General features: G+C 60.5%; 1 protein-coding gene across 1 annotated transcript in view; it reads left to right on the forward strand.

Annotated features, from left to right (window-relative positions):
• The first annotated feature begins 5547 nt into the window (after positions 1–5547).
• The window catches only part of CAND2 (cullin associated and neddylation dissociated 2 (putative)), a 30004-nt gene continuing 10559 nt past the window's right edge, over positions 5548–24992 (forward strand). Inside the window, exons 1-10 of the mRNA XM_004613229.2 lie at positions 5548–5651; positions 11977–12120; positions 13530–13684; positions 14244–14367; positions 16659–16924; positions 19331–19436; positions 19585–19727; positions 21591–21865; positions 23123–23264; positions 23454–24956. Of these exons, the coding sequence (XP_004613286.2) occupies positions 5584–5651; positions 11977–12120; positions 13530–13684; positions 14244–14367; positions 16659–16924; positions 19331–19436; positions 19585–19727; positions 21591–21865; positions 23123–23264; positions 23454–24956 (2926 nt within the window). The 5' untranslated portion in view covers positions 5548–5583. The remainder of the gene's footprint in view (positions 5652–11976; positions 12121–13529; positions 13685–14243; positions 14368–16658; positions 16925–19330; positions 19437–19584; positions 19728–21590; positions 21866–23122; positions 23265–23453; positions 24957–24992) is intronic.

Consider the following 24992-nt stretch of genomic DNA (forward strand, 5'->3'; position numbering starts at 1 on the left):
CGACGCGAAGGCCCCCCGGGACTTCTGGGGCTGAGAAGTCCGTCCTCAAGGGCTGGGGGGGAGGGTCTCGCTCTCTGCTCAGTATTTTTACTGAGTCACCAAAGAGATGTCATCATCCACACAGGCCTGTCGTAACCACCTTGAGACACTTGTTAATGGGACCCTTCACCCCAGGGAGAACTGCTATTATTTCAGGGGTAAACTGAGGCTCATCTCTGGGGGGGGTAAGATCATTTGCTCCAGGTCATATACCTGATTCAGGGCTTGAACTCGGTCTTCCCCGACGTTCGTGTTGTGCTTTGTTTCTGGGCCACAGCCAGGAATGCGCAGGGGTTATTTCTGGCTCTACACCTAGGAATTACTCCTGGCGGTACGCAGGGGGCCGTATGGGACTCCGGGGCTCAAACCCGGGCCTGGCGCGTGCAAGGCAAATGCCCTTCCCGCTGTACTATCGCTTCAGCCCCAAATCTTCCCAGACTTGGGGCTGGAGCGATAGCACAGCAGGTAGGGCGTTCGCCTTGCACGTAGCCAACCCGGGTTCCATTCCCAGCACCCCATATGGTTCCCTGAGCACCGCCAGGAGTAATTCCTGAGTGCATGAGCCAGGAATAATCCCTGTGCATTGCCAGGTGTGACCCAAAAAGAAAACAAATCAAGCAAACAAACAAACAAAAAAATCTTCCCAGACTTTGAGGTCAGAACTTCTACCCCTCCCTGGAAAAAGCTCCCACTTGGCCTTATGATTTAGAAGTCACACAGCAGGCCATTAAAACCCTTGTTTGAGGGTGGACATGGAGCACAACGGTGGTAGAGCACTTGCCTTGCCGGCCCCGGGCAGAAAAAAAAAAAATTTAAAAATCCACATTTGGAGTTAATCACGGGTGTAAAATTAGATGCTTGGTGCCCCCATGGTCCTTGAGAAACCCGGACTGTAGCTGGTAGCGTCAGAACTGGAGATGGACTTCTCTCAACATTAAACATTCCCTCCGGGTCTCAGTTGTTTTCCCTGTAAAATGGGCAGCATGAAAGTCTGCCCGGCCGAAACTGGACCTGGTGACCCTCTGACTGGCAGATGCCAGTGTCCCCGGGGCTGCTGTCGGGGGCAGGGACTGATGTCAAGTCAAAAGCAGCAGAAAGGAGGCAGAAGGGAAGTTGGCCAGAACCTATCCTGACAGGTGCTCGCCGAGAACCCAGGCCCAATCAAAGAGATTTTCTGACTTTCCTTATTTTTTTTTTTGCTTTTTTTTTGGGGGGGGGGTCACACCCGGCAATGCTCAGGGGTTACTCCTGGCTCTGCACTCAGGAATTGCCCCTGGCCATGCTCAGGGGACCATATGGGATGCTGGGATTCGAACCCGGGTCGGCCGCGTGCAAGGCAAACGCCCTACCCGCTGTGCTATGGCTCCAGCCCCCTGACTTTCCTTATTTTAGAAGCAGCAAGAGCCTTTCGGCAAGATTCGAGGTGGTCCAGCTGACCAGAGTGGGTTTTCTTTGTAGGCTGATGGTGGGCACGGCTACTCAGTCCGTCCTCCCTGGCATCCCCTGGGGACCTCACTGAAAAGCCCAGGCCACCGGGAAACTGGCTGGACAGCTGCCAAACCACAGCCACAAAGACGGCCCCGGAGGAAACAGAGGCAGAGAAGAAGGCAGAGAAAAGCCCAGGAAACAGGCCCTTTGCCTTCTGGAAGGAAACTGCCTGTTTGATCACCTGTTTTGACGCGTTCTTCGACTCTAATCTAATCCACTTCGTTAGGTGGGAGGTTGGTGGCACGAGTGTCCTGTAAATCCAACACCGTCATGCGCTGACGAAGCAGCACGACCAGTGACACGGTGAGTGTCCGGGGCTGTTTATCTGGTTGTGTCGGGGTGTCTGTCTGTTTGGGGTCACACCTGGTGAGGCCCTGGGGCTGCTCCTGGCGTGGAGGAGCTGAGGGTCGAACCCAGAGCCTCGCCCATGCAAGGCAAGTGCTCCAGCCCTGAGTCACACCCAGCTGCACTCAGGGATCCCTCCCGGGGGTGCCCAGGGAACCCCGGGCCATGCCGGGGTCAAACCCGGGCTGACCACGTAGAAGGCAAAAGTTTTGACCCTGAACTTTACCTTTCTCAAACCCGGGAGACAGATGTTTTGTGGGTTTTTTTTGTTTGCGTGTTTGGTTTGGATTTTTGGATTTGGGGCCCCACCCCGGGGTGCTCAGAGATTCCCCCTGGTTCTGCTGTCAGGGGTCCTTCCTGGTGGGCTTGGGGAGACCGTCTAAGGTGCCGGGGATCTCCAGTCACCTGGGAGAAAAGCGCTAGTGGGAACTCTGTAAAGTACCTTCACCAGTGTCCTCAGTGGCCCCTTCTCGATCCTAGCTGCACCCCACAGACACACCGCCACCGCCGCCACCTGGAAATAAATGCACAGTGGTGAAGGGACAGGTGCAGGAACATTGTATGACTAAAGCCTGTTGGATAATAACCCTAAGTGCTTTAGGCTTCATCGGTGAATTGCCCCTTTGCCTCCTCCCAGAGAAGCTTCCAGTGCTCCTGTGAGTACCCCTAATCCCCTGAGTTTATCTTTAACCCTTTGTGTGTGTATGTGTGCTTAACCTCTCATTGTCACAACTTCCCAAATCAGTCTTAGCTACTTATAAGTCAAAACTTCTGGTGATTCTGGACTTTGTAGTGAATTACTTACTTTTCTATTTCCCCTCTAGCCTTTCCATATTTTACTACGGAGCAGTGTTCTTTGCTCAAACATAAAAAGACTGTTAATGCTGTGCTCCTGATATTTGGGAGCTGACTGGCTCAATTATATCTACTCCTGGGTAACCGTCACAATTACTTGACTAGGGCTTTGGTTGCTGTAATTCCTAACATCCCCCAAAGCGGGGGGGTCCCACTGTGGGCCTTGGATGGACCTGGGGCGAGTGGCAAAACTACCCCAGCATCAAAATGGGACAGCTAGGAAGCACAAAAGCATGCAAGCCGTTATGACTAAAGAAACAGGACCCCCACAGGGAAGGACAAGCTGGACCTGCCTGAGGAACTAGTCTGGGATTTACGGTAGAAGCACAGCAGCCTTGCCCTCGGAGCCTGAGAACTAAATTTTGGGATCTGTATCTCTGACTGTATTTATCCAAATAATTACAAGTATTAATAAGATATAAACATGATTATTTAATATGTGCAACTGACGGGAAAGAGAAAAGCAATATAGATGTCCCTGGGAGACAGAATATCTCCTTGAGTTCATCCTCCAAGAATCAGCCTCCGCGGAAACGCTTTATGACCAATCCCACCTATCCTGGAACCCCCTGGGTGTGCCGTAAGTATGCTAGCAGCTCTGCACTAAAGGGGCCCTTTTCCCCATCAGGCTCTGACGCCCCGGCTCTCTGTGTCTCTGCTGGAGAGGCCAGGGGAGGCGGTTCTCGGCCCCCACGTTTGAACTCACAGAAACCCAATCAGGAACAACTTTGTGACTGTATCTCTCCGTGATCCTTCAGACCCGTGGCGGCCAGTCTCGGGGGGACCCTGGCCCATCTGGGGCTCAAGAGGGGCTGTGGTGTGATGGGTGGGCACTCACTCAAGCCCAAACGACTCATGAGACCCCTGTCCCGTGTGCACGAGAGCAGGCCCAGGGCACCTGGTGAGGACATGCAGAGGGTCGGACCCGGCTGCGTGGACAGGTGCAGGCTCAGGGTGCTGCTGATACCCACGGCCCACACGGCGCCTCTGCCCCTGCTGACAGACCCCCCAACCGAGGCACGGGGAGACGGGAGCCACGCGCCCGGGATCACCGCCAGGAGGGCCTCCAAGTCAGTCTTCTTCTTTGTGTGTGTTATTTTTGTTTGGGGGGGCCTCTCCGGGGGTGACTGAGCCAGCATGTGGTTCTGGGTATCAGACCCAAGGCTCCCACATGCAAACCATCTCCCCAGCCCTCAACCGGCAGCTCGGGCGTGACTCCGGTTCCATCCTGGCACCTCGAGGTTGCCGACCACCGCCAGGTGTCGCCCCTAAGCACAGAGCCGGGAGCGGCCCCTGAGTGCCGCTGGGTGTGACCCAACCCTGCCCCCTCCCCTCCCCCAAAAGACAGCTTGTCTCTCTGCCACCTGAAACTAGTAAATGCTTCTTCCGGATACACTCGAGGGACCGTGGGCACTGCTGGGTGGCCCCTGTGGTCCCCACACTGCAGAGCACAGGCAGCACCACACTCCGGGTCCCAACGCTGAGCCCCTGGCCCAGGAGTGGCCCCTGAGCTCCACTCTGGAGCCTTCACCCCCCCCCCACGCACACACATAAAATACTCCAGGGAATAATTAATCTTTCTTTATTTTTTCTTTTTGGGTCACACCCAGTGATGCACAGGGGTCACTCCTGGTTCTGCACTCAGGAATCACTCCTGGTGGTGCTTGGGGGACCATATGGGATGCTGGGAATTGAACCCTGGTTGGCCTCGTGCAAGGCAAACACCCTACCCGCTGTGCTATGGCTCCAGTCCCTTATTTTATTTTTTGAGGGCCACACCTAGCGATGCTCAGGGATCACTCCTGATTCTCTGTGCTCAGGGATCACTCCTGGTGATGCTCAGGGGACCATATGAATGCCTGGGATCGAACCCGGGTTAGCCGTGTGCCAGGCAAACACACCCTCCTTGCTGTACTACCGCTGTGGCCCCTTACCTTTCTTTTTCTTTTTTTTTTTTTTTTTTTTTTTGCTTTTTGGGTCACACCCGGCAATGCACAGGGGTTACTCCTGGCTCTGCACTCAGGAATCACTCCTGGCGGTGCTCAGGGGACCATATGGGATGCTGGGATTCGAACCTAGGTCGGCCGCGTGCAAGGCAAACGCCCTACCCGCTGTGCTATCGCTCCAGCCCCACCTTTCTTACTCTATTGTTCACAATTCTTCCCTTCTGGGAACTGGCCAGGGAGCGGCACCCTCTGCTCCGCTCCACGGTGTCACCAGGGTTCCCAATAGCAGAGCCACCTGGGGTGCTCCTGGCGTGGAGGTGCAGCCTGGGACTGCCTGGGAGGCAGGGGCGGGCTGAGCCCCTCACCCCTGGGGTTCCCACTCTCCCCTGCGGGTGCTGGGGGTCGCCCCGCATCCTCGCAGCAGCCTGCCTTGCCCCTTGACTCCCAAGACGCGGCGGCGCGAGGTCATTCTGGCTGACTCCAAGCCCCAAACATCTTCCTGGAGGCCAGGAAGAAGCGGCTGAGTCGCAGCTGTGCGTGGCTCTAGCTGTGTGACCTGCACCCAGTGCTTAGCCTCTCTGGGCCCCTGCTGCTGGGCAGGCAGGCCGAGCGCAGAGTGACTTGGCGAGGGGGCCGGGCAGCCGGCGCCAGGGGGGCGGCCCCGCGCAGCGGTCAGCGCAGGCCTGCGTCGCCGGCCGCGGCTCCCCGGGGCTGGGTCCGGGTGGTCCCCCGCAGGTCCCGGCAGTGGGGTCGGGGCAGGAGGGGGGTCCCTCGGCGCGGGGGTGAGCGCCGCGTCCCCCCGGGGGTGCAAGCCGAGCCCGCAGGCGCTGCCCAGCCCCCGCGGGGCGGGACCGGGCGGCTATTTCGGGCCGAGCGCGCACGGGCCGCGCCACTCCCCGCGGGCAGCACCATGAGCACCGCCGCCTTCCACGTCTCCGGGCTCCTGGAGAAGATGGGCTCCAGCGACAAGGACTTCAGGTGCCGCCCCGCCCCGCCCCGGAGCCCCCTCCCGCCCCCCGCCCCCTGTCCCCGCGCCGGAGCCACGCCCCTTCCAGGCGCGACCCGCCCCCCCCCCCGCCCACGGGGCCGCACGGTGGGGGCCGCTGCGGGGAGGGCGTGGGGGGCAGCGGCCCCTGGTCCCTGCCCAGGTGCGTGCCTAGATTAGTGGGGTCCTCCCTTCGCCTGGACACTCCCGCCCGGGCTGACGCTGGCTCCTTGCTGGGGGGCGGTAGGGGGTGCCGGGCACTGAACCCGGGTCTAAAATCTGAGTAAGAGGTGAGCTCTCTGCCCCCACCTACGGAATAGACCTGTTCCGTTTTGGGGGTTTATTTGGGGGGGGAGGGTCACACTCAGCAATGCTCAGGACTTACTCCCAGGGCTGGGTGAGCCTGGAACCCGTCCTTGGGGGTCCAACTAGGGTGACCCCACACCAGGCGGTGCCCTGGGCTGGGCTGTCTGCACTCCAGGGATCACTCCTGGGGGTCCTCAGGGAACCAGATGGGGTGCCAGGGATAGAACCCCAGTAGGCTGCGAGGCAAATGGTCCGAAGAGAAGGAAGGGAATTTTGCTCCAACACCCTTGTACTCATGGGGAAACTGAGGCCCAGGGAGGGAAAGGATTGACCCCCAGTTCAGGCCCCTCTGAGCGGACAGGGGAGGCGAGAGACCAGCATACACTCACCTCGCCTCATTCTCTGAGCTCCCCGCACCTTCGAGAGTGGGAGAATGGGGTTCAGAATGGGGTTCAAGGGCTAAGTGAGTCTGGAACCAGTCCTAGGGCGTCCAGCCAGGGTGGGCCACCCCGGCTGCCTTTCTCCTGCCGCACCCCACTCTCCTGAACGTTCAGGCCTCAGCACCCAGGGGTCCCCGAATGGGAGTCAGCTGCGGGGGGGGGAGGGCTGGAACCCTGGGGTGCAGTCACAACCTCGGAGGCAACGGGGACGCGTTTTCTGTTTGTTTAAACAAACCCCATTTCCAGGGCACACAGTGATTTTGCTTCTGAGGAGGGGGTGGCACTTCTCCATTTAAGACCCTAATGTTGGCAGCCCCCCTCAGAGTTCCCCCTTGGAAAAGACCCTCTGGGCCACAGCCCTGCCCCCAGCCACTTCCTGGCCTTGGGAGGGGGACGCTTCAGCTTCTGAGCCTCTAAAGTGGGTGACAGCAGGCTCCGAGGGCGGGCGGGAGGCCAGCGGCTGCCACGTGGGACAGCGTCCTGCAGGCTGGGGTGTTGGTTGGGTTGGGTTTGGGGGCCACTATCGCTCAGGGCTCACTCCCGGCTCTGTGCTCGGGAGTCACACCTGGCGGTGGCCGGGGGACAACACGGGCTTTTGGGGATCAAAGCCGGGTGGGCTGTGTGCAGGGCAGACGCCCTTCCCGCTGTCCTGTCGCCCAGTTTCGCCTGTCACAGTGCACCCCGCACCCCGAGTTTACTAGTCAGTTGCCCACCCTCCGGCTCCACTGCCTCCTCCCTCTGGCTTGCTGTTATTCAGATGTCACCTGGGCGCCCCCTCCCTCCCCAGCGGAAGTGATTGCTGCTGTGTCATCTTAGTCTTGGGGGACCCCCAGAAGGGCCCGGGTCTGTGAGCCTCCTTTGCCCACCCAGAACCCAGCCAGTACCCACACGGGTGTGTTCTCAGGCCCAGACCCAGCTCCCGGCTGGGTGGCCGGTGCCCTCTGGGCTGGCCCCCTCCTGGGAGAGGTCACGCTCGCCTTCCCGGGCATGGAGAGGTGAGTGACTTGTTCAAGGTCACACAGACGAGTAACCCCCCCTCTCCACCCCTGGTGGCGGTCCCCCGGAAGGTGCGAGCGGAGCCAGCCCCGCCACTGGCCCTGAGAGCCCGGAAACCAGCCCCCACCTCAGACAGGGCAGTGGCTATTTTTAAAGTCCCAAAACCGGGAGAGCTGAGTCCGGCTGCCCAGCTGTCCAGGCGCCCCATGCCCAGGGCCTCAGCTGAGGTCCCTCTAGGGTTTCTCTGGTGTCTCCTGGCTCCTGGGAGCAGGCGCTCCCGAAGCAAGCAGGAGAGAGACTTCATTTTTATTATCATTATCAACATCGTTATTATTTTTTTTGTTTTTCAGGTCACAGTAGTGCTCTGGGCTTACTCCTGGTTCTGTGCTCAGGGATCACTCCTGGCTGGGCTCAAGGGACCATATGGGGTGCTGGGGATTGAACCTGGGTCAGCTGTGTACAAGGCAAACGCCCTACCTTCCTGCTGTACTGTCCCTCCACCGCCCTCAATGCTCAAACTCTTTTTTTTTTTTCTTTTTGGGTCACACCCGGCGATGCTCAGGGGTTACTCCTGCCTCATGCACTCAGAAGTTACTCCTGGCGGTGCTCGGGGACCCTATGGGATGATGGGAATCGAACCTGGGTCAGCCACGTGCAAGGCAAATGCCCTCCCCGCTGTGCTATCGCTCCAGCCCCTCAATGCTCAAACTCTTATCTACCAAATCACAACCTGTCGCTGCCACCCAAAGCTGGTGTGACACACCTCCTCTCTCTGAGCTGAGTGTGTGCGGGAACGCGGGGTGGGGGGGCTCGGAGCTACTGAGACTGCCTCAGAAGGGTTTGCTTCTGTATGGGGCCTGTGGTCCTTAGCCCTGCTGGGGTTTGGCTCCCGCTCTCTCCCTCCCTCCCTCCCTCCCTCCCTGCCTGTGTGATGCTCCCCCTGCCCTCAAGTGCCTGCCAGGCCCCTCTGAGACCAATCAAGCAGTCAAGCCTGGGGTTCGAGGTGAGAGGGCAGTACCAGTGGGTGCGCGGTGCACGGAGGGCACCCCCCTACCCCAGGGAACCAAGTGTGCTGAGAGAACCACGTGGGTGAGGAGAAGGCGGAGTCAGCTGGACTCTCGGTGGATGAACAGGAGTTGAACAGGTCAAAGAGGAAGACGGGAGGTCCCTCTGGGGCAAAACAACACCGGCCCTGGGACACCAGCCGGAGCTGCGTCTCCAGAAATGCCAGTAGGAACACGCCCTGGAGGCCCCCCTGCCTGCTTGTGAGCCCCCTTCCCTGGACCACCCAGGGATGCGTGTGCTCACCCGGGCCCGACTCTTGGCCCGACTCAGATCCAAACCTGACCTGGTGTTTTTGGTTTTGCTTTGGGGGCCACAGCTGGCGGTGCCCAGGGACGATGCCCGGAAGCACCGGGCGCGGGTGGCACAGGGGCGGGCCCAGGCCGAGCATGCGCCCCAGCCCCCTGAGCCACCCCAGCCCACACCGTACCTGGGCTGCAGGCCCCCGGCGAGCTGTGCCAGCCCGCTGCCACCTCCCTCCGCAGCCACCCTCGGCTAATCCCTGCTGTTAAAAATAAACAGCTCTGACTTCTGCGAGTGCCCGCCCGGTACCAGGGTGCCAAGGGGTGCCATGACAGGGTGTGGCAGGTCAGAGCATGCAGGGGCTGGCATCCGAGCTGTGCCCAGCTTTGCCAGGGGAGGCCTGGGGACAAGCTGTAGGCTGATGTGCTCACGCCAGGCAGAGGAGTGAGTTGTCTCCATGGGTTCGTTCAAATAATAATTCATATGAATATCTGCTTCTGAAAATCAACCCAGGGGCCAAAGTGATAGCAGCAGGTAGGGCGTTTGCCTTGCGTGAGGTGGACCCAGTTTCGATCCCCAGCATACCTTTGGCTCCCTGAGCACCACCAGGACTGATTCCTGAGTGCAGAACCAGGAGCAACCCCTGAGCACTGCTGGGTGTGGCAAAAAAATAAAAATAAAATCAAAATCAACTGAGATGGGGGCTGAAGCGATAGTACAGAAGGTAAGGCTTGCACACAGCTGACCTGGGTTTGATCCCCAGCATCCTATATGGTCCCCCGAGCACTGCCAGGAGTAATTCCTGAATGTACAGCAGAAGTAACTTCTGAGCATCATCGGGTGTGACCCAAAAAGCCAAAAAGAAAAAAAAAAAGAACGAAAGAGAGAAAGAGAAAAAAAGGAAAGGAAGAAAGAAAGAAAGGAAGAAAGAAAGGAAGGAAGAAAGAGAGAGAGAAAGAAAGAAAGAAAGAAAGAAAGAAAGAAAGAAAGAAAGAAAGAAAGAAAGAAAGAAAGAAAGAAAGAAAGAAAGAAAGAAAGAAACTAGGGGCTAGAGCGATAACGAGTAGGGTGTTTGCCTTGCACGCGGCCGACCTGGGTTCGATTCCCAGCATCCCATATGGTCCCCTGAGCACCACCAGGGTGATTCCTGAATGCAGAGCCAGGAGTAACCCCTGAGCATCGCTAGGTGTGACCTAAAAAGCCAAAAAGAAAGAGAGAGAGAGAGAAGGAAAGAAAGAAAGAAAGAAAGAAAGAAAGAAAGAAAGAAAGAAAGAAAGAAAGAAAGAAAGAAAGAAAGAAAGAAAGAGAAAGAAAGAAAGAAAGAAAGAAAGAAAGAAAGAAAGAAAGAAAGAAAGAAAGAAAGAAAGAAAGAAAGAAAGAAAGAAAGAAAGAGAGAGAGAGAAAGAGAGAGAGAAGGAAAGAAAGAAAGAGAGAAAGAGAAAGAGAGAAAGGCGGGAGCAATAATACAGTGAGTAGACGTTTGCCTTGCATGTGGCTGACCCGGGTTCGATTCCCAGCAGTCCCCCAACCACCACCAGGAGTAATTCCTGAGTGCACTGCCAGGTGTGACCCTAAAAGCAAAAAACAAACAAAAAAAAAAAACGAAGAAGAAGAAAGAAAGAAAATTATTAACCCAGGATTCACTTCTTCCTCCTGAATCCCAATTTTTCAAACGTTAATAAGTCATTAGCAGGCTGAGACATAGCACAAAGCAGGGGTTCAGTGCTTGCCTGCGTGCTGCTGGTTCCGGTTCGATCCCTGGCACTCCGTTGGTCCCCTGAGCACCGTTGGTCCCCTGAGCACCGCCAGGAGCGACTCCCAAGCACCATCAAGGTGTTCCCCAAACAAACAAAAGTCCATTCAGGTTTTGAGAGCTGCTTGCAAGAGGGCCCAGACGAAGGCTGCTGTTCCCAGTGCAGCTCCGTCCCGGGAACCAGAGACCCTGCTCCCAGGCCCGCCCACTGCAAACCGGCTTCCGACCCTCCTGCTGGCACAGGGCCTGGGGGGACGGGGAGGGGGCTAAACTCTGCTGCCCCCCTTGGGTCAGGGAGCCATGATCAGGGACTTGCCAGGTCTGGACAGCAGAGTCCACCCTGGCCGAGGACAGAGCTCCTCAGCACGGACACTGTCAGGCACAACCCCAGCCAGGAACTTGTTAGGAATGCAGATTCATATAACCATATGGGGGGGGGGGGTGCTTGCCTTGCACATGGTGCAACTGGGTTCAGTCCTGGCATCCTGTACGGTTCCCGAGCCTGCTAGGAGTGATTTCTGAGCACAAAGCCAGGAGTAACCCCTGAGCACCACCGGGTGTGACCCAAAACCCAAAATTTTTAAAAAATGCGATTTCATAGGGCAGGAGAGATGGTACAGCGGGCAGGGCACTGCCCTGGTTCAATCTCTAGCACCCCGTATGATACCCCAAGCCTGCCAGGAGTAAGCCCTGATTATCTCCAGGTATGGCCAAAGAACTAGAACAACAAAGACAGAATTGCTGATTCACAAAACCTGGGACGGGAACCCAGCAGGTTTGGTATGGCTTTGGGAGGGGCACACTTGGCCAAACTCAGGGGACCATGATGGGACCTCGGCCGCTTGCCTGTGAAGCCGGGGCTTAGCCCGTGGAATAACTCTCGCGATTCCACGAGCTCCGTGGGTGATTCTGGTGCCAGCTACAGTCTGAGAACCGCTTGTCTAAGGGGCGTGGTGTGGGCGGGCCTCAGCCCCTCCCCTGTGTGTGCTCCCTACGCTTCATGCTGGCTCCTCCTCGTTCCAGCCCTTGAGACGGAAGTGCTGGAACATTCCATCAAAATCATGGTGCCTCAAGGGTTTGTGTCCGCCAGACATGTCTGCAACATCATTTCATTTCACCTCCTGTGCAGTCCCATGAGACTTTTGTTGTTGTTGTTGCTTTTTGGGGTCACACCTGGCAACGCTCAGGTGTTACTCCTGGCTCTGCACTCAGGAATTACTCCTGGCGGTGCTCAGGGGACCCTATGGGATGCTGGGAATCGAACCCGGGTCGGCCACGTGCAAGGCAAACGCCCTCCCCACTGTGCTATCGCTCCGGCCCGAGGCCGAGACTCTGGTCCCAGATTTTCCAGAGCGGAGACGGGCAGTGGCATGGCCGGGGTCGCCGTGGCCTAGCTGGCAGCGCCTGGAACCCCGTCCTCTGCAGCTCTGTGCGCTGGTGGCCCCTGCTGGTCCGGAGCAGAGAGGGGGATCTCTGTGGCAACCTCTGTCCGAGGGGCTACTCTGTGCCCTCACCCAGGTTCATGGCCACCAGCGACCTGATGTCGGAGCTGCAGAAGGACTCCATCCAGCTGGACGAGGACAGCGAGCGCAAGGTGGTGGCCATGCTGCTGCGGCTCCTGGAGGACAAGAGCGGGGAGGTGCAGAACCTGGCCGTCAAGTGGTGCGCTGGCGCGGGGCGGGGCGGGGCGGGGCGAGGGGCGGGGCGGGGCGCGGGGCGGGGCGAGGGGCGCGGGGCGGGGCGGGGCGAGGGGCGGGGCGAGGGGCGCGGGGCGGGGCGGGGCGCGGGGCGGGGCGGGGCCACCCTGGCGGGCTCCGCCTTAAATGCTGGTGCCTTCTTGGGTCACAGCAATGCTCAGGGCTGACTCCTGGCGGTGCTCAGGGGACGATATGGGGTGCCAGGGCTCGAACCTGAGTCTCCCGTGTGTGAGGCAAACACCCTCCCTGCTGTGCTGTCGCTCCAACCCCTTCACGGGCTTTGTCTTGGAGGGGAGGATTGTGAGCGGCTGGGAGGACCCCAGGGGACAAAGACGGTGCCTTGGTCTGGCTTCCCCCAGCGGGAGACCCTGAGAACAGGATTCCAGGCTGGGGCCACACCTGGCAGTGCTCAGAGATGACTCCTGGCTCTGCATTCAGGGATCACTCCTGGTGGACTGGATATAGGGTACTGGGGGTCGAACCGAGGTCGGCCACGGGCAAGGCAGGCACCTTCCCCGCTGTCTCTGCAGTCTTCCGGCAGTCGTTTTTAAACTCCAACATACAGTCAAATTGTTATCGGAATTAACCAGACAAATCGCTCCACCAACTAAGAGTGGGCTGGAGCGATAGCATAGCGGGGAGGGCGTTTGCCTTGCACACAGCCAACCCGGGTTCGATTCCTCCATCCCTCTCAGAGAGCCCGGCAAGCTACTGAGAGTATCTCGCCCGCATGGCAGAGCCTGGCAAGCTACTCGTGGCGTATTCGATATGCCAAAAACAGTAACAACAAGTCTCACAATGGAGACGTGACTGGTGCCCGCTCAAGCAAATCGATGAGCAACAAAATGACAGTGCTACAGTGATACAGTCAAGCCATGGGGGCGCTTGGCTTCAAGGCAGGTTCTGGCTCCAGACCCAGGGGAGGACCTGGGGGTCTACATGTTTGACAAGTTCCGGGCGATGCCGGCGCTGCTGACCTTGAACTCTGAGAAGCAAGGCCCCTGAAGAGTCTCCATGGGGGGTGCCTGAACCCCCAGAGTCAGCATCTCCCAGGCACTGGCTGGAAAGACGCGTCCTTGGGCCCTCACCTCGGCCTGAGTCTGGACATCAGGCCAGGGCCCCTCACAAGTCCTTGGGGCCCTTCGACACATGCCGAGGGCTGGGTGCTCCTGCCCGGTGCCCAGCTTCCGGCGGAGGCTGCTGGCTCGGGTGGTCTGGCTGAGATGCCAAGCCCAGGGGAGCAGCAGGGTTGGGAGGGAGGAGGTGGCCAGTCTCGACGGACGGGTCGCAGAGTCCTGCTATTGACGGGGCGGGGAGGGGGGCCTTAGCCTGAGTCCCCAGGAGCCTCCCGTTCCCTCCCTGTCCGACCCACAGCCTGGGCCCGCTGGTGGGCAAAGTGAAGGAGCACCAGGTGGAGACCATCGTGGACGCCCTCTGCGCCAACATGCGGTCAGACAAGGAGCAGCTCCGGGACATCGCTGGCATCGGCCTCAAGACGGTCCTCTCGGAGCTCCCGCCAGCTGCCACAGGTACCCCAGAGACGAAGCACCTCAGGGCTCCCCTGGGTTTCCCACACAGAGGTGTCCGAGAGCCTCCAGGCCCTGTCTCAGGCCGGCTGCCCAGCGGCAGAGAACGTGGACCCCGAGCTTAATTAGCGCCGGGCGTGGGTCCGGGGAGTTTCTACCTGCGAGGAGCCAGCCCTCAGGGCAGCGGTTCTTCTCTGTAACCCCCGGGGGTCCCCGTCCGTGTGTGCAGCCTTTTATTTAGCGGCACAGTTAGGGCCGGGGTGGGGTCTCTGCCTGGGTCTCATCCGGGTGCCTCCTGCGGCCCCCAGAGAACATTGACGGATGCAGATGCTTGATTCTCCCCCCGTGGAAGTGACAGGCTCACCCCGAGACTGGCCGTCGCGTCCTCGGCCCCTCGGCCTGCCTCCCTGGGCGCTGGCTCGGGCCTTTGGCCCCCAGAGCCCTGGCTTCCGTGGTGCAGCAGGACTGGGGGGGTCTGGGGGCTCAGGACCACAGGCAGAGCCAAGACCCATGAGCGTGGGGACCGGGCGTGGCCTCATGGTGCCCCTTGTGCCCTGCACAGGCTCGGGCCTGGCCGCCACTGTGTGCCGGAAGATCACGGGTCAGCTCACCAGTGCCATCGCCCAGCAGGAGGACGTGGCCGCGCAGCTGGAGGCCCTGGACATCCTCTCTGACATGCTGAGCAGGTGCTGGGGGGCTCCTCTGGGCGCCAAGGGGGGCAGGGTACGGGATAGGGGCACGCTGAGCTCAGGGCTCCTGCACGACCCCAGAAGCCCCCTGAAGGACTTGTGTGTCCCAGAGACCCCAGCTCTGAGAGCGGCTGTGCTCAAGGCCACGAGGCACAGGCCTGAGCTGGAGCTTGCACGCATGTCTCTCCGAGCCAGAAGCCACCTGCATTCACCCGCTCCTCTCCCTCAAACCCTTCCTTTCCTCCTTCCATTCCTTTATTTTATTTTTTTAAGTAACCCTGGCAATGCTCAGGGGCTACTCCTGGCTCTACACTCAGAAATTCTCCTGGCGGTGCTCAGGGGACCATACAGGATGCCGGGAATTGAACCCAGGTCGGTCGCATGCAAGGCAAGCACCCTCCCCGCTGTGCTATCTCTCCAGACCTCCTTCCTTCCTCCTGGGCTAATACAGCCAAGCTTTTAAATTGCTGCTGTTTAAAGCCATTGAGTCTCCTGTGGTTCGGGCGCCTGCTCTGTGGCCGGGGGCCCGTTAGGGGCCAGGCTAGTGCCAGGAGAGATGGAGTTGGCTGTGTCTATGGGCTCCGAGGAGGCGCCCACAGACACATCAAGCCTCATGAAGTAAGAACCGCAGGGGCCGAAGGAGCTCAGAGGAGGAGCCCTGGTCCAGCGAATGGGTAGAGAACCTTCTAGAGAGGGTCGTGCTGGAGCTGAGCCTCCACCAATGGCCTGGGGATGTGGCTCATTAGTACAGCACAGGCCTCACATGTGTAGGGCCCTGGGCACGATCCCCGGCACATACGGATGGACAGGACGGGGCCAGGCCTGAGCAGACCTACAGGGGCAACTGGACAGGGACCCAACAGAGGATGGAGATGAGGGGTCTGGGGCAGTGGTGGAATGTGGAGGGAGGTGAGGCCCAGGGAGAAGGCAGAGGGTGGGCACGAGGGGGGCGGTGTGGACCCCCACAACAAGAGATTTGCCGGGGGCAAGGAGTGCCCATCATGTTTGTGTCCCATCACTCTGCAGCATCAGGGAGAGCTGGGCAGGGTGGCGGTCAGGGGGCGTGGTCAGGAGGCTGCTGCAGCCCAGGGCGTTTAGGCAGAGCTCAAGAGAAACAAGAGTAGGGGCTGGAGCTATAGTATAGCGGGTAGGGCATCTGCCTTGCTTGCGGCTGACTCAGGTTCAATTCCCAGCATCCCATATGGTCCCCTAAGCACTGCCAGGAGTAATTCCTGAGTGCAGAGCCAGGAGTAACCCCTGTGCATTGTCGGGTGTGACTCGAAAAGCCCCCCCAAAAAATTAAAAAAAAAAAAAAGAGAAACAATGGGGCCGGAGCGATAGCACAGCGGGGAGGGCGTTTGCCTTGCACGCGGCCGACCTGGGTTCGATCCCCGGCATCCCATATGGTCCCCCAAGCACTGCCAGGAGTAATTCCTGAGTACAAAGCCAGGAGTAATCCCTGAGCATCGCTGGGTGTGACCCAAAAAGCCAAAAAAAAAAAAAAGAGAAACAAGAGTAGAATGGCACCCGGGGGTCCCTGATACGGCCCTTTGGCAGAGGCAACTTGGGGAGCATGAGTGGGGTGCAGGAGGGAGACCCGGGGTTCAGTCTGGGGGTGTTGGTTAGGCAGGGGTTTCCAGCACTCGCCCAGCCCGGGAGCCAGTGGACAAATGCCGAAGTCCCGGAGGGGTCTGGGCTGGACAGGGCGGCGGGGAGTGTGAGGACGCTGCGTCCATGTGCAGTGAGGCAAGAAAAGGCTTCAGGAGGCCGGAAGGTGCTTTGTGGGTAGAGCTCATGCCTCTGAGTGCCGGTCTTGGGTATTGCAAACAGTGTCGCGATCCCCAACACTGTTCAAAAATAAATAAGGGGTGGCATGGTAGGAAGCTCGCTACCAAGGGGGCGGGGAGCACAGTAAGAACAGAGACGGGGCCACTATGACAATGATGGTGGGAAACGATCCCTCTGGACAAGAACCCGGTGGAAAGGAGGTAAAGTGCTATGCGTCGTGCCTTCCAGCAACAGGACTGCAAGCCACAGTGCTCAGAAGGAAAATAAGAGGGAGGGAGGTGGGGGGCTAGATGTGGCCGCCTGGGTTCCATCCCAGCATGGGAAGAAACAGCAAAACAACTCCCTCCCGGGCGCTTGCATTCCTGCCACCCTGAGAAGCAATCAGTCCGTGCCCCGGCAGGGAGGGAGCCGACAGTTTCCCGGAGGAGGCCAGGACGGGGACGGGAGCGGGGAGCGCCTGTCCAGGCTGGCACGCGCCGACACCCACCCTGGGTCCCCAGGCTGGGCGCCCCGTTGGGCGCCTTCCACGCCAGCCTCCTGCACTGCCTGCTGCCGCAGCTGAGCAGCCCGCGCCTGGCCGTGCGCAAGCGCGCCGTGGGGGCGCTCGGCCACCTGTCGGCCGCCTGCAGCACTGACCTCTTCGTGGAGCTCGCCGACCACCTGCTGGACAGGCTGCCCGGCCCGCAAACGCCCGCCAGCCCCGCAACCATCCGCACCCTGATCCAGTGCCTGGGCGGAGTCGGTCGCCAGGCGGGTCACCGCCTCGGTAAGGGGCGTGGTCCGGAGCGGGCGTGTCTTTGGGCGTGGTCTGGGGCTGGGGGCGTGGTCCAGAGGGGTGCGTTGACCGGGGCGTGGTCTTTGTGGGCGGGACCGTGATGGGCGGGGTTTATGGGGGCGTGGCCGAAGGGTGTGCGTTGCCGGGGCGTGGTCTGGGTGGGAGTGGCCTTGTGGGCGGGGCCTTAGTGGGCGTGTCCCGGGTCGGATGTGAGGGTGGGCGGGGCTTGAGAGGCTGGCGCAGACCATCTTCTACAGGATCCTCTGTGCCTTACCTACCGACCTACCTCAGCCTTGAGAGTAATTATAAACCCCAAAACTTAAATAAGATTTGTGCTAGGGGCTGGAGCGATAGCATAGCGGGTAGGGCGTTTGCCTTGCACGCAGCCAACCCGGGTTCGATTCCCAGCATCCCATATGGTCCCCTGAGCACCGCCAGGAGTAATTCCTGAGTGCAAAGCCAGGAGTAACCCCTGTGCATCGCCGGGTGTGACCCAAAAAGAAAAAAAAAAGATTTGTGCTATTCCCCTTCTTTAACGAATACACCTACATACTAACAGCCAGGTTTTAATAAAAGCACAATTTTTATTGGGAGATAGTGCATGTGCCAGCCTTGTTTTGGCAGTACCTACGGGCTGCTGGGTGGGGAAGCATGGGGTGCCAGAAATTGAACTCAAGCCTTACTGCATGCAAAACGTGTGTTCCAGCTGAAGGAACTCACCATTTTTTTAAATTGCTTTTTGGGTCACACCCGGCGATGCACAGGCTTACTCCTGGCTCTGCACTCAGGAATTACTCCTGACGGTGCTCAAGGGACCATGTGGGATGCTGAGAATCGAACCCGGGTCGGCCGCGTGCAAGGCAAACGCCCTACCCACTGTGCTATCGCTCCAGCCCCACCCACCCCCCACTATTTTTTTTTTAAGTTAGGGTTTTGGGGCTATGTTCTGCAGTGCTCTGAGGCGATTCCCAGCAGTTCTCTCCCCTTGGCCCCAAGTACATTGTTTGACAGATATAATTCGGGGGCAGAGAAATGCTCAGTGGGCTGGGTACATGCTTTGCATTCAGGAGCACTGGGTTTGATCCCCAGGACTGCAAGGCCCACCTCAGCACCCCAACAGCCAGAGCTAGATTCTGAGCTCTGACAGGTGTGGCCCCAACCTCCCCCTCGCAAAATAAAAGATGTGATTCAGTAATTTTGTATATTCCCATAGTAGGTAGTTCTCACTACCACCCCAATACAGAACATTTCCATCACCCCAGACGTTTGCTCATACCTTGGAGTCCATCCCTCCCTATGTTTTACCCAAACACTCCCTGATCTACACTCTACCAGCACGGTGAGTGGTATAGACACGGAACCTTGCAATCCGGCTTGAGCGTATTTTCAAACACTCTGGGTTCTGTGCTAGAGCACACAGTGTGGACGGTGTCGGCCATTCTGCCCTGCCTCACTGCAGGGGGCCTTACAAACACACCCGGGAATCCCACCCCTGCTTACACTCGGCCCTTGTCTGCCCCCAGACAGCAGTCAGCCCTGATCTTCTCAGGATTGTGGGGCCGGGAAAGAGGCCCAGAGCAGACGGGACTGAGGAAGGATTGGGCAGAAAGTGGGGGAAGTGGGCTGGAGCGACAATACAGCAGGGTGGAGGGAACTTGCTTCGCATGTGGCCAACCTGGGTTTGATCCCCAGCACCCCATAGGGTCTACTGAGCCCCATCAGGAGTGGTCCCGAACACAGAGCCAGGAGTAAACCCTGAGCACGCCAGGTGTGGCCGAAAAACCAAATGAAAAAGGACAAGAAAAAGAAAGTGGAGGGGCTGGAGCGATAGCACAGCGAGGAGGGTGTTTGCCTTGCATGCGGCCGACCCGGGTTCGATTCCCATCATCCCATATGGTCCCCTGAGCACTTCCAGGAGTAATTCCTGAGTTGCAAAGCCAGGAGTGACCCCTATGCATTGCCAGGTGTGGCCCAAAAGAAAAAAAGAAAGTGGAGAAGGTGTTGGCTGGGGAGGGGCTAGAGCAGGGTCCTCTGGCCGTGAGGGGGCCTTTCCACACGGCAGCTCCTACCTCATCCTGCCCGCACCCTTCCCCAGCCAGGGCAGGAAATGAGACACGGGAGGGGAGAGAAACGGTCTCAGCCCCGCAGGCTACTCACCATGTGCATCCAGGCCAGAGCCTGGTCAGCACTCTATCTGCATCCTGATTGTCACAATTTGGTTGTCACCAAATTGTCACCTGAGCAGCAAGGCTGCCCCTGTGGTGCGGATGAGCAGACCAAGGTCAGAAACCAGCAGACGTGTCCACGGCGGCCCCAGCTCATAGGGACAGAGGCAGGAGCTTACTAATGGGGCAGGGGCAGAGGTGTGGGGCAGACGGTGACACACTGGCCCCGTAGGGACCCACCTGGACCGCCTGGTGCCACTGGTGTTGGAGTTCTGCCACCTGGATGACGACGAGCTCCGGGAATCCTGCCTCCAGGCCCTTGAGGCCTTCTTGAGGAAGTAGGTGCTGGTGTGTGTGGGTGTGTGTGGGGGCGGTACCAGAAGTTGGGGGGCCCAGGGTTCCTCTGGCAACGGAGGTAGGGATGGGGATGCTTGCTTCAAAGCAGGAAGATGGCAGGACTCACCCCTGCCCCCCGCTTGCGCACAGGTGCCCCAAAGAGATGGGCGCTCACGTTCCCAGCGTGACCAGCCTCTGCCTCCAGTACCTGAAGCATGACCCCAACTACAGCTACGACAGCGACGGAGACGAGGAGCCAATGGAGACGGAGGAGAGTGAACTCAGCGAGCAAGGTGTGTGGCCAGCGGCCCTCGGGGCCGGAGGACACGGGTGGGCTAAAGGGTGGGGCCTGGGCGGGAGCGACAGCACAGCGGGGAGGGCGTTTGCCTTGCAACCGGCCAACCTGGGTTCGATTCCCAGCATCCCATAGGGTCCCCCGAGCACCGCCAGGAGTAATGCCTGAGCGCATGAGCCAGGAGGAACCCCTGAGCATCGCTGGGTGTGACCCCCCAAAAATAAGAAGTGTGGGCCTTCTCTGGGCCCCCCATTTTGATGCTGTGGGGCCAGATGGCAGCAACTGCCGTAGTAATCCCGTCCTGTATTGGCTCCTAAGACCGTGTGTTCCTGTCAGCGACCTACAGTCAGTTTTTATGAATAATAAAATAATATTCCCGGCAGGGAACTGGGCCGGAGCAATAGCACAGAGGGTAGCGTGCTTGCCTTATACACGGCCGACCAGGGTTTGACCCCCAATATTTCATTTCATCCCCTGCGCACTGCCAGGAGCGACCCCTGAGCGTAGAGCCAGGAGTAAACCCTAACTACGGCTGGGCGTGGCCCCCAAATCAAACAAGGAAAAAGAAAATTGAGACTTGGAGCTTTTTGTCCTTGGAGAACACGAGCAGAAAGTGGGGTGGAGGGACCTGCCCTGAAGCCTGGCTGGTTCCCCTGGTGCCTCTCTGCTGCCCCCCTCTGGGCCTGTGGCGTAACAGCAGACACAAGGACAGGGGAACTCGGGGCTCCTTCCTGTGTGCCTGGAGCCCTGACTGTCACTCTGGGGGCGCTGGAGGCAGAGCACTGGGCAGCGAGGGTCTCGGGAACATGAGTAGACTGAGTGTTTCCGTGTCAGCGGCAGGCACCCTGGCTGTCGCTCCAAGCTGGTAGAGAATGGAAGTACCCAGCCCGCCTGGCTCGCGGGGCCTCCACATGGCCTCAGTGGCACGAACTCCAGATGTCAGTGCTCTGAGTGAGAGCCTGAGGAATCTTATAGACCAGGACGAGAGGGCTGGCCTCAGAACCTGAGCCTGGGGTGACCCTGGTTTCCACGGACCCCCCCTGAACCTCAGGTCTGCCTTGCCCCGAGGTGATTTGTGGGGGTCTTGCAGGCCTGAATCTCAGCTGCGCTGTTTCGGAACTGCATGTCCTTAGCGGAGTCAATCTCCCTCCCTGAGCCTTATTGGCTGTTTAAACGGGGCTTAGGACACTGTTCCCCTGAGCTGTGGGGGTGCTTAGGGAGCGGAAGTCCTTACCACGAGTCCTGCCTGGGAGCCGGAATAGGGGGGAGGGAGGAGGGGGTGCATCTGTGCTCCCTCCTGGAACCCCACTGTCACTGTCACTGTCATCATCCCGTTGCTCATCGATTTGCTCGAGCAGGCACCAGTAACGTCTCCGTTGTGAGACTTGTTACTGTGTTTGCCACAGTACACCATGGGGAGCTTGCCAGGCTCTGCCGGGTGGGCGAGAAACTCTCGGTAGCTTGCCGGGCTCTCCGAGAGGGGTGGAGGAATCGAACCCAGGTCGGCTGCATGCAAGGCGAACGCCCTACCCGCTGTGCTATAGCTCCAACCCAGTGAGTGAAAAGTCCTGAGGCCAGAGGGAGGCTTTGGTGGCCAAATGGGTTCCCGGAGCTCTCCCAGAAGCTTTGGGGACAGCGGTCCAGACACAGAGGCTGGACTGGGCCAGTTTCCAGTCTGAGCCCCACACTCTGCAGAGTGGAAGCGACCCTTGGGTGCAGGTCACGGCAAGGCAGGGTGCACGAGGTGGCACTGTCCACGCGCGCACCAGGCGTCCCTTGAGTGGCGCAGGACTGGTGTGTGTGGGGGGGGGGGTCCCCGCACGGGCAGGGCCGAGCCCCCAGGACGCCTGTTCGGCCGCAGAGAGCGACGACGAGTACAGCGACGACGAGGACATGAGCTGGAAGGTGCGGCGGGCGGCGGCCAAGTGCCTGGCGGCGCTGGTGGCCGCGCGGCCCGACCTGCTGGCCGACTTCCACCGCTCGCTGGCGCCCGCGCTCATCCGCCGCTTCTCGGAGCGCGAGGACAACGTCAAGGCCGACGTGCTCGGCGCCTACGTCGCGCTGCTGCGCCAGTCGCGGCCCCGCGCGGACGAGCCCGCGCAGGCCGGAGGCCACGCGCACCTGCTGCGAGGACAGGTGAGCCCCTTCCCGGCCGCGCGCCAGCCCGGGGCCCCGAACCCCGCCCCGCCCCGCCCACAGCGGGGTCCACGCCGCAGGGGGGGTCCGGGTTTATTCTAAGGGGGGGGTCCGGGTTTATTCTAAGGGAGTGGGGGTTCGGGTTTATTCTAAGGGGGTGGGGGTCCGGGTTTATTCTAAGGGGGTGGGGGCCCGGGTTTATTCTAAGGGGGGGGTCCGGGTTTATTCTAAGGCGGTGAGGGTTCGGGTTTATTCTAAGGGGGTGAGGGTGAGGGTTTATTCTAAGGGGGTGGGGCTCCGGGTTTATTCTAAGGGGGTGAGGGTCCGGGTTTATTCTAAGGGAGTGGGGGTCCGGGTTTATTCTAAGGGAGTGGGGGTTCGGGTTTATTCTAAGGGGGTGGGGGTCCGGGTTTATTCTAAGGTTGTGGGGGTGAGGGTTTATTCTAAGGGAGTGGGGGTCCGGGTTTATTCTAAGGGGGTGAGGGTTCAGGTTTATTCTAAGGCGGGGCCCGGTTGCCACGGATCTGAGGCTAGAGCTTAGGGACCCACAGGACGGCGTGGTCCAGGGTGCGGGAGAGGACTAGTCAGACTGCAGAGGTAGCTTTGGGGTCTTAACTGATAAGGGAACGTGGGATGAGAACCAGGGCTGGGTCACGCAGGGTTTTTGGGGGGGGGGGGTGGAGAGGGGGGCGGGCTGAAGTAGGACCTGCAGTTCTCAGGATGGCCGAGAGGGGGCGGGCTAGCATTTTTTTTTTTTAATTTTTTTATTTTTTTGCTTTTTGGGTTACACCCGGCGATGCACAGGGGTTGCTCCTGGCTCTGCACTCAGGAATTACCCCTGGCGGTGCTCAGGAGACCATATGGGATGCTGGGAATCGAACCCGGGTCGGCCGCGTGCAAGGCAAACGCCCTACCCGCTGTGCTATTGCTCCAGCCCCTAGCTTTTTTTTTTTTTTCTGACGGGTCATGGGCAGTAATGGACCAGCGGGCAGGGGGCCACAGTGTGACGCAGGAGGTGGAGAGCTGAGACACAGTCGTTCGCTCGGGAAGGGGGGCAAGCCAAGAAGAGAGTTCTAGAAGTGAGAGCCAGCATGCCAGGAGAATGCAGCGCTGTCGGCGTCCTGGCTCCGAGCCTCCGTGCTGAGGGCGCAGCCACGTCCCCCCTCCCCCTCTTGTGTGGATGAAGTCGCACCCCACCCTGGAGCTCCCTCCTGGGTGTGGATCTGCACTGAGCCCCCACCCCCCACCTGTGCCCAGGTGCCCCTGGTGATGAAGGCCCTGCGGCGGCAGCTCAAAGACCGCAGCGTCCGCGCCCGCCAGGGCTGCTTCAGCCTCCTGTCCGAGCTGGCCAGCGTCCTCCCCGGCAGCCTGGCCGAGCACATGCCCGCGCTGGTAGCAGGTAGGAGGCCCTGAACCAGCCTCTGGAACCTGCACCCCAGCCCTGGGCAAGCCCCTGTTCACCAGTACGTGCCCCTCACCCCCATCACTCCAGGCACACCCCCGACTTCCTGGCCCCAGGTGGGCTGAGCTGGGTTCGCCCTGTACGCCCGGGGCCCGGGGCCCGGTAACCGCCGTCCCCCACCCGCAGGCATCATCTTCTCGCTCGGGGACCGCTCCAGCTCCTCCACCATCCGCATCGACGCCCTGGCCTTCCTGCAGGGGCTGCTGGCCACAGAGCCGGCCGAGGCCTTCCACCCGCACCTGCCCCGCCTGCTGCCCCCGCTGCTGGCCTGCGTGGCGGACGCCTTCTACAAGATCGCGGCCGAGGCCCTGCTGGTGCTGCAGGAGCTGGTGCGCCGCCTGTGGCCGCTGGCCGCCCCTCGGAAGCTGGACCCGGAGCCGTACGTCAAGGAGATGTCCGCGGCCACCCTGGCACGGCTCCGCGCCACCGACCTGGACCAAGAGGTGAAGGAGCGGGCCATCTCCTGCATGGGCCACCTCGTCGCCCACCTGGGCGACCGGCTGGGCGCTGACCTGCCGCCGTCGCTGTCACTCCTGCTGGAGCGGCTGCGGAACGAGATCACGCGGCTGCCTGCCGTGAAGGCGCTCACGCTGGTGGCCGCGTCCCCGCTGCGGGTCGACCTGCAGCCCATCCTGGCCGAGGCACTGCCCATTCTGGCCTCGTTCCTTCGCAAGAACCAGCGGGCGCTGCGGCTGGCCACGCTGGCCGCCCTGGACGCGCTGGTGCAGAGCCAGGGACTCGGCCTCCCGCCGCCCGCTGTCCAGGCAGTGCTGGCGGAGGTGCCCGCCCTGGTCCATGAAAGTGACATGCATGTAGCCCAGCTGGCGGTCGACTTCCTCACCACGGTGACCCGGGCCCAGCCGGCCTCTGTGGCCAAAGTCAGCCACCTGGTGCTCCCGGAGCTGCTGCGGCTCCTGCAATCGCCCCTGCTGCCGGCCGGAGCGCTGGCGGCTGCCGAGGGCTTCCTGCAAGCTCTGGTGGGCAGCCGGCCCGCGTGCGTGGCCTACGCGGAGCTCATGCGCCTGCTCACGGCGCCCGTCCACGCGCAGGCTGCGGAGGGAGGGCCCGGCCCGCACAAGCAGGTCTTCCACTCGCTGGCCCGCTGTGTGGCAGCAGTCACCGCCGCCTGTCCGCAGGAGGCCGCGGGCACCGCCAGCCGCCTGGTCAGTGACGCCAGGTCCCCGGGCTCCAGCACGGCCGTCAAAGTGCTGGCGTTCCTGTCGCTGGCCGAAGTGGGCCAGGTGGCCGGGCCCGGTGCCCAGCGGGAGCTCAAGGAGGTGCTTCTGGAAGCCTTGGGGTCCCCCAGCGAGGACGTGAGGGCGGCCGCCTCCTACGCGCTGGGCCGCGTGGGCGCCGGGAACCTGCCCGACTTCCTGCCCTTCCTGCTGGGGCAGATCGAGGCGGAGCCCCGGCGGCTGTACCTGCTGCTGCAGGCGCTGCGGGAGGCGCTGGGGGCCGCCCCGCCCGCCCGCCTGCAGCCCTTCGCCGAGGACGTCTGGGCCCTGCTCCTGCAGCGCTGCGAGGCCGCCGAGGAGGGCGCGCGGGGCGCGGTGGCCGAGTGCCTGGGGAAGCTGGTCCTCGGGGACCCTCCCCTCCTGCTGCCCCGACTCCAGAAGCAGCTGGCGGCAGGTAGGGGCCCCCGGGTGGGCAGAGGCAGCCCCTGCA

This window comes from Sorex araneus, chromosome 4, assembly GCF_027595985.1.
Source record: "Sorex araneus isolate mSorAra2 chromosome 4, mSorAra2.pri, whole genome shotgun sequence".
NCBI classification, from domain to species: Eukaryota; Metazoa; Chordata; class Mammalia; order Eulipotyphla; family Soricidae; genus Sorex; species Sorex araneus.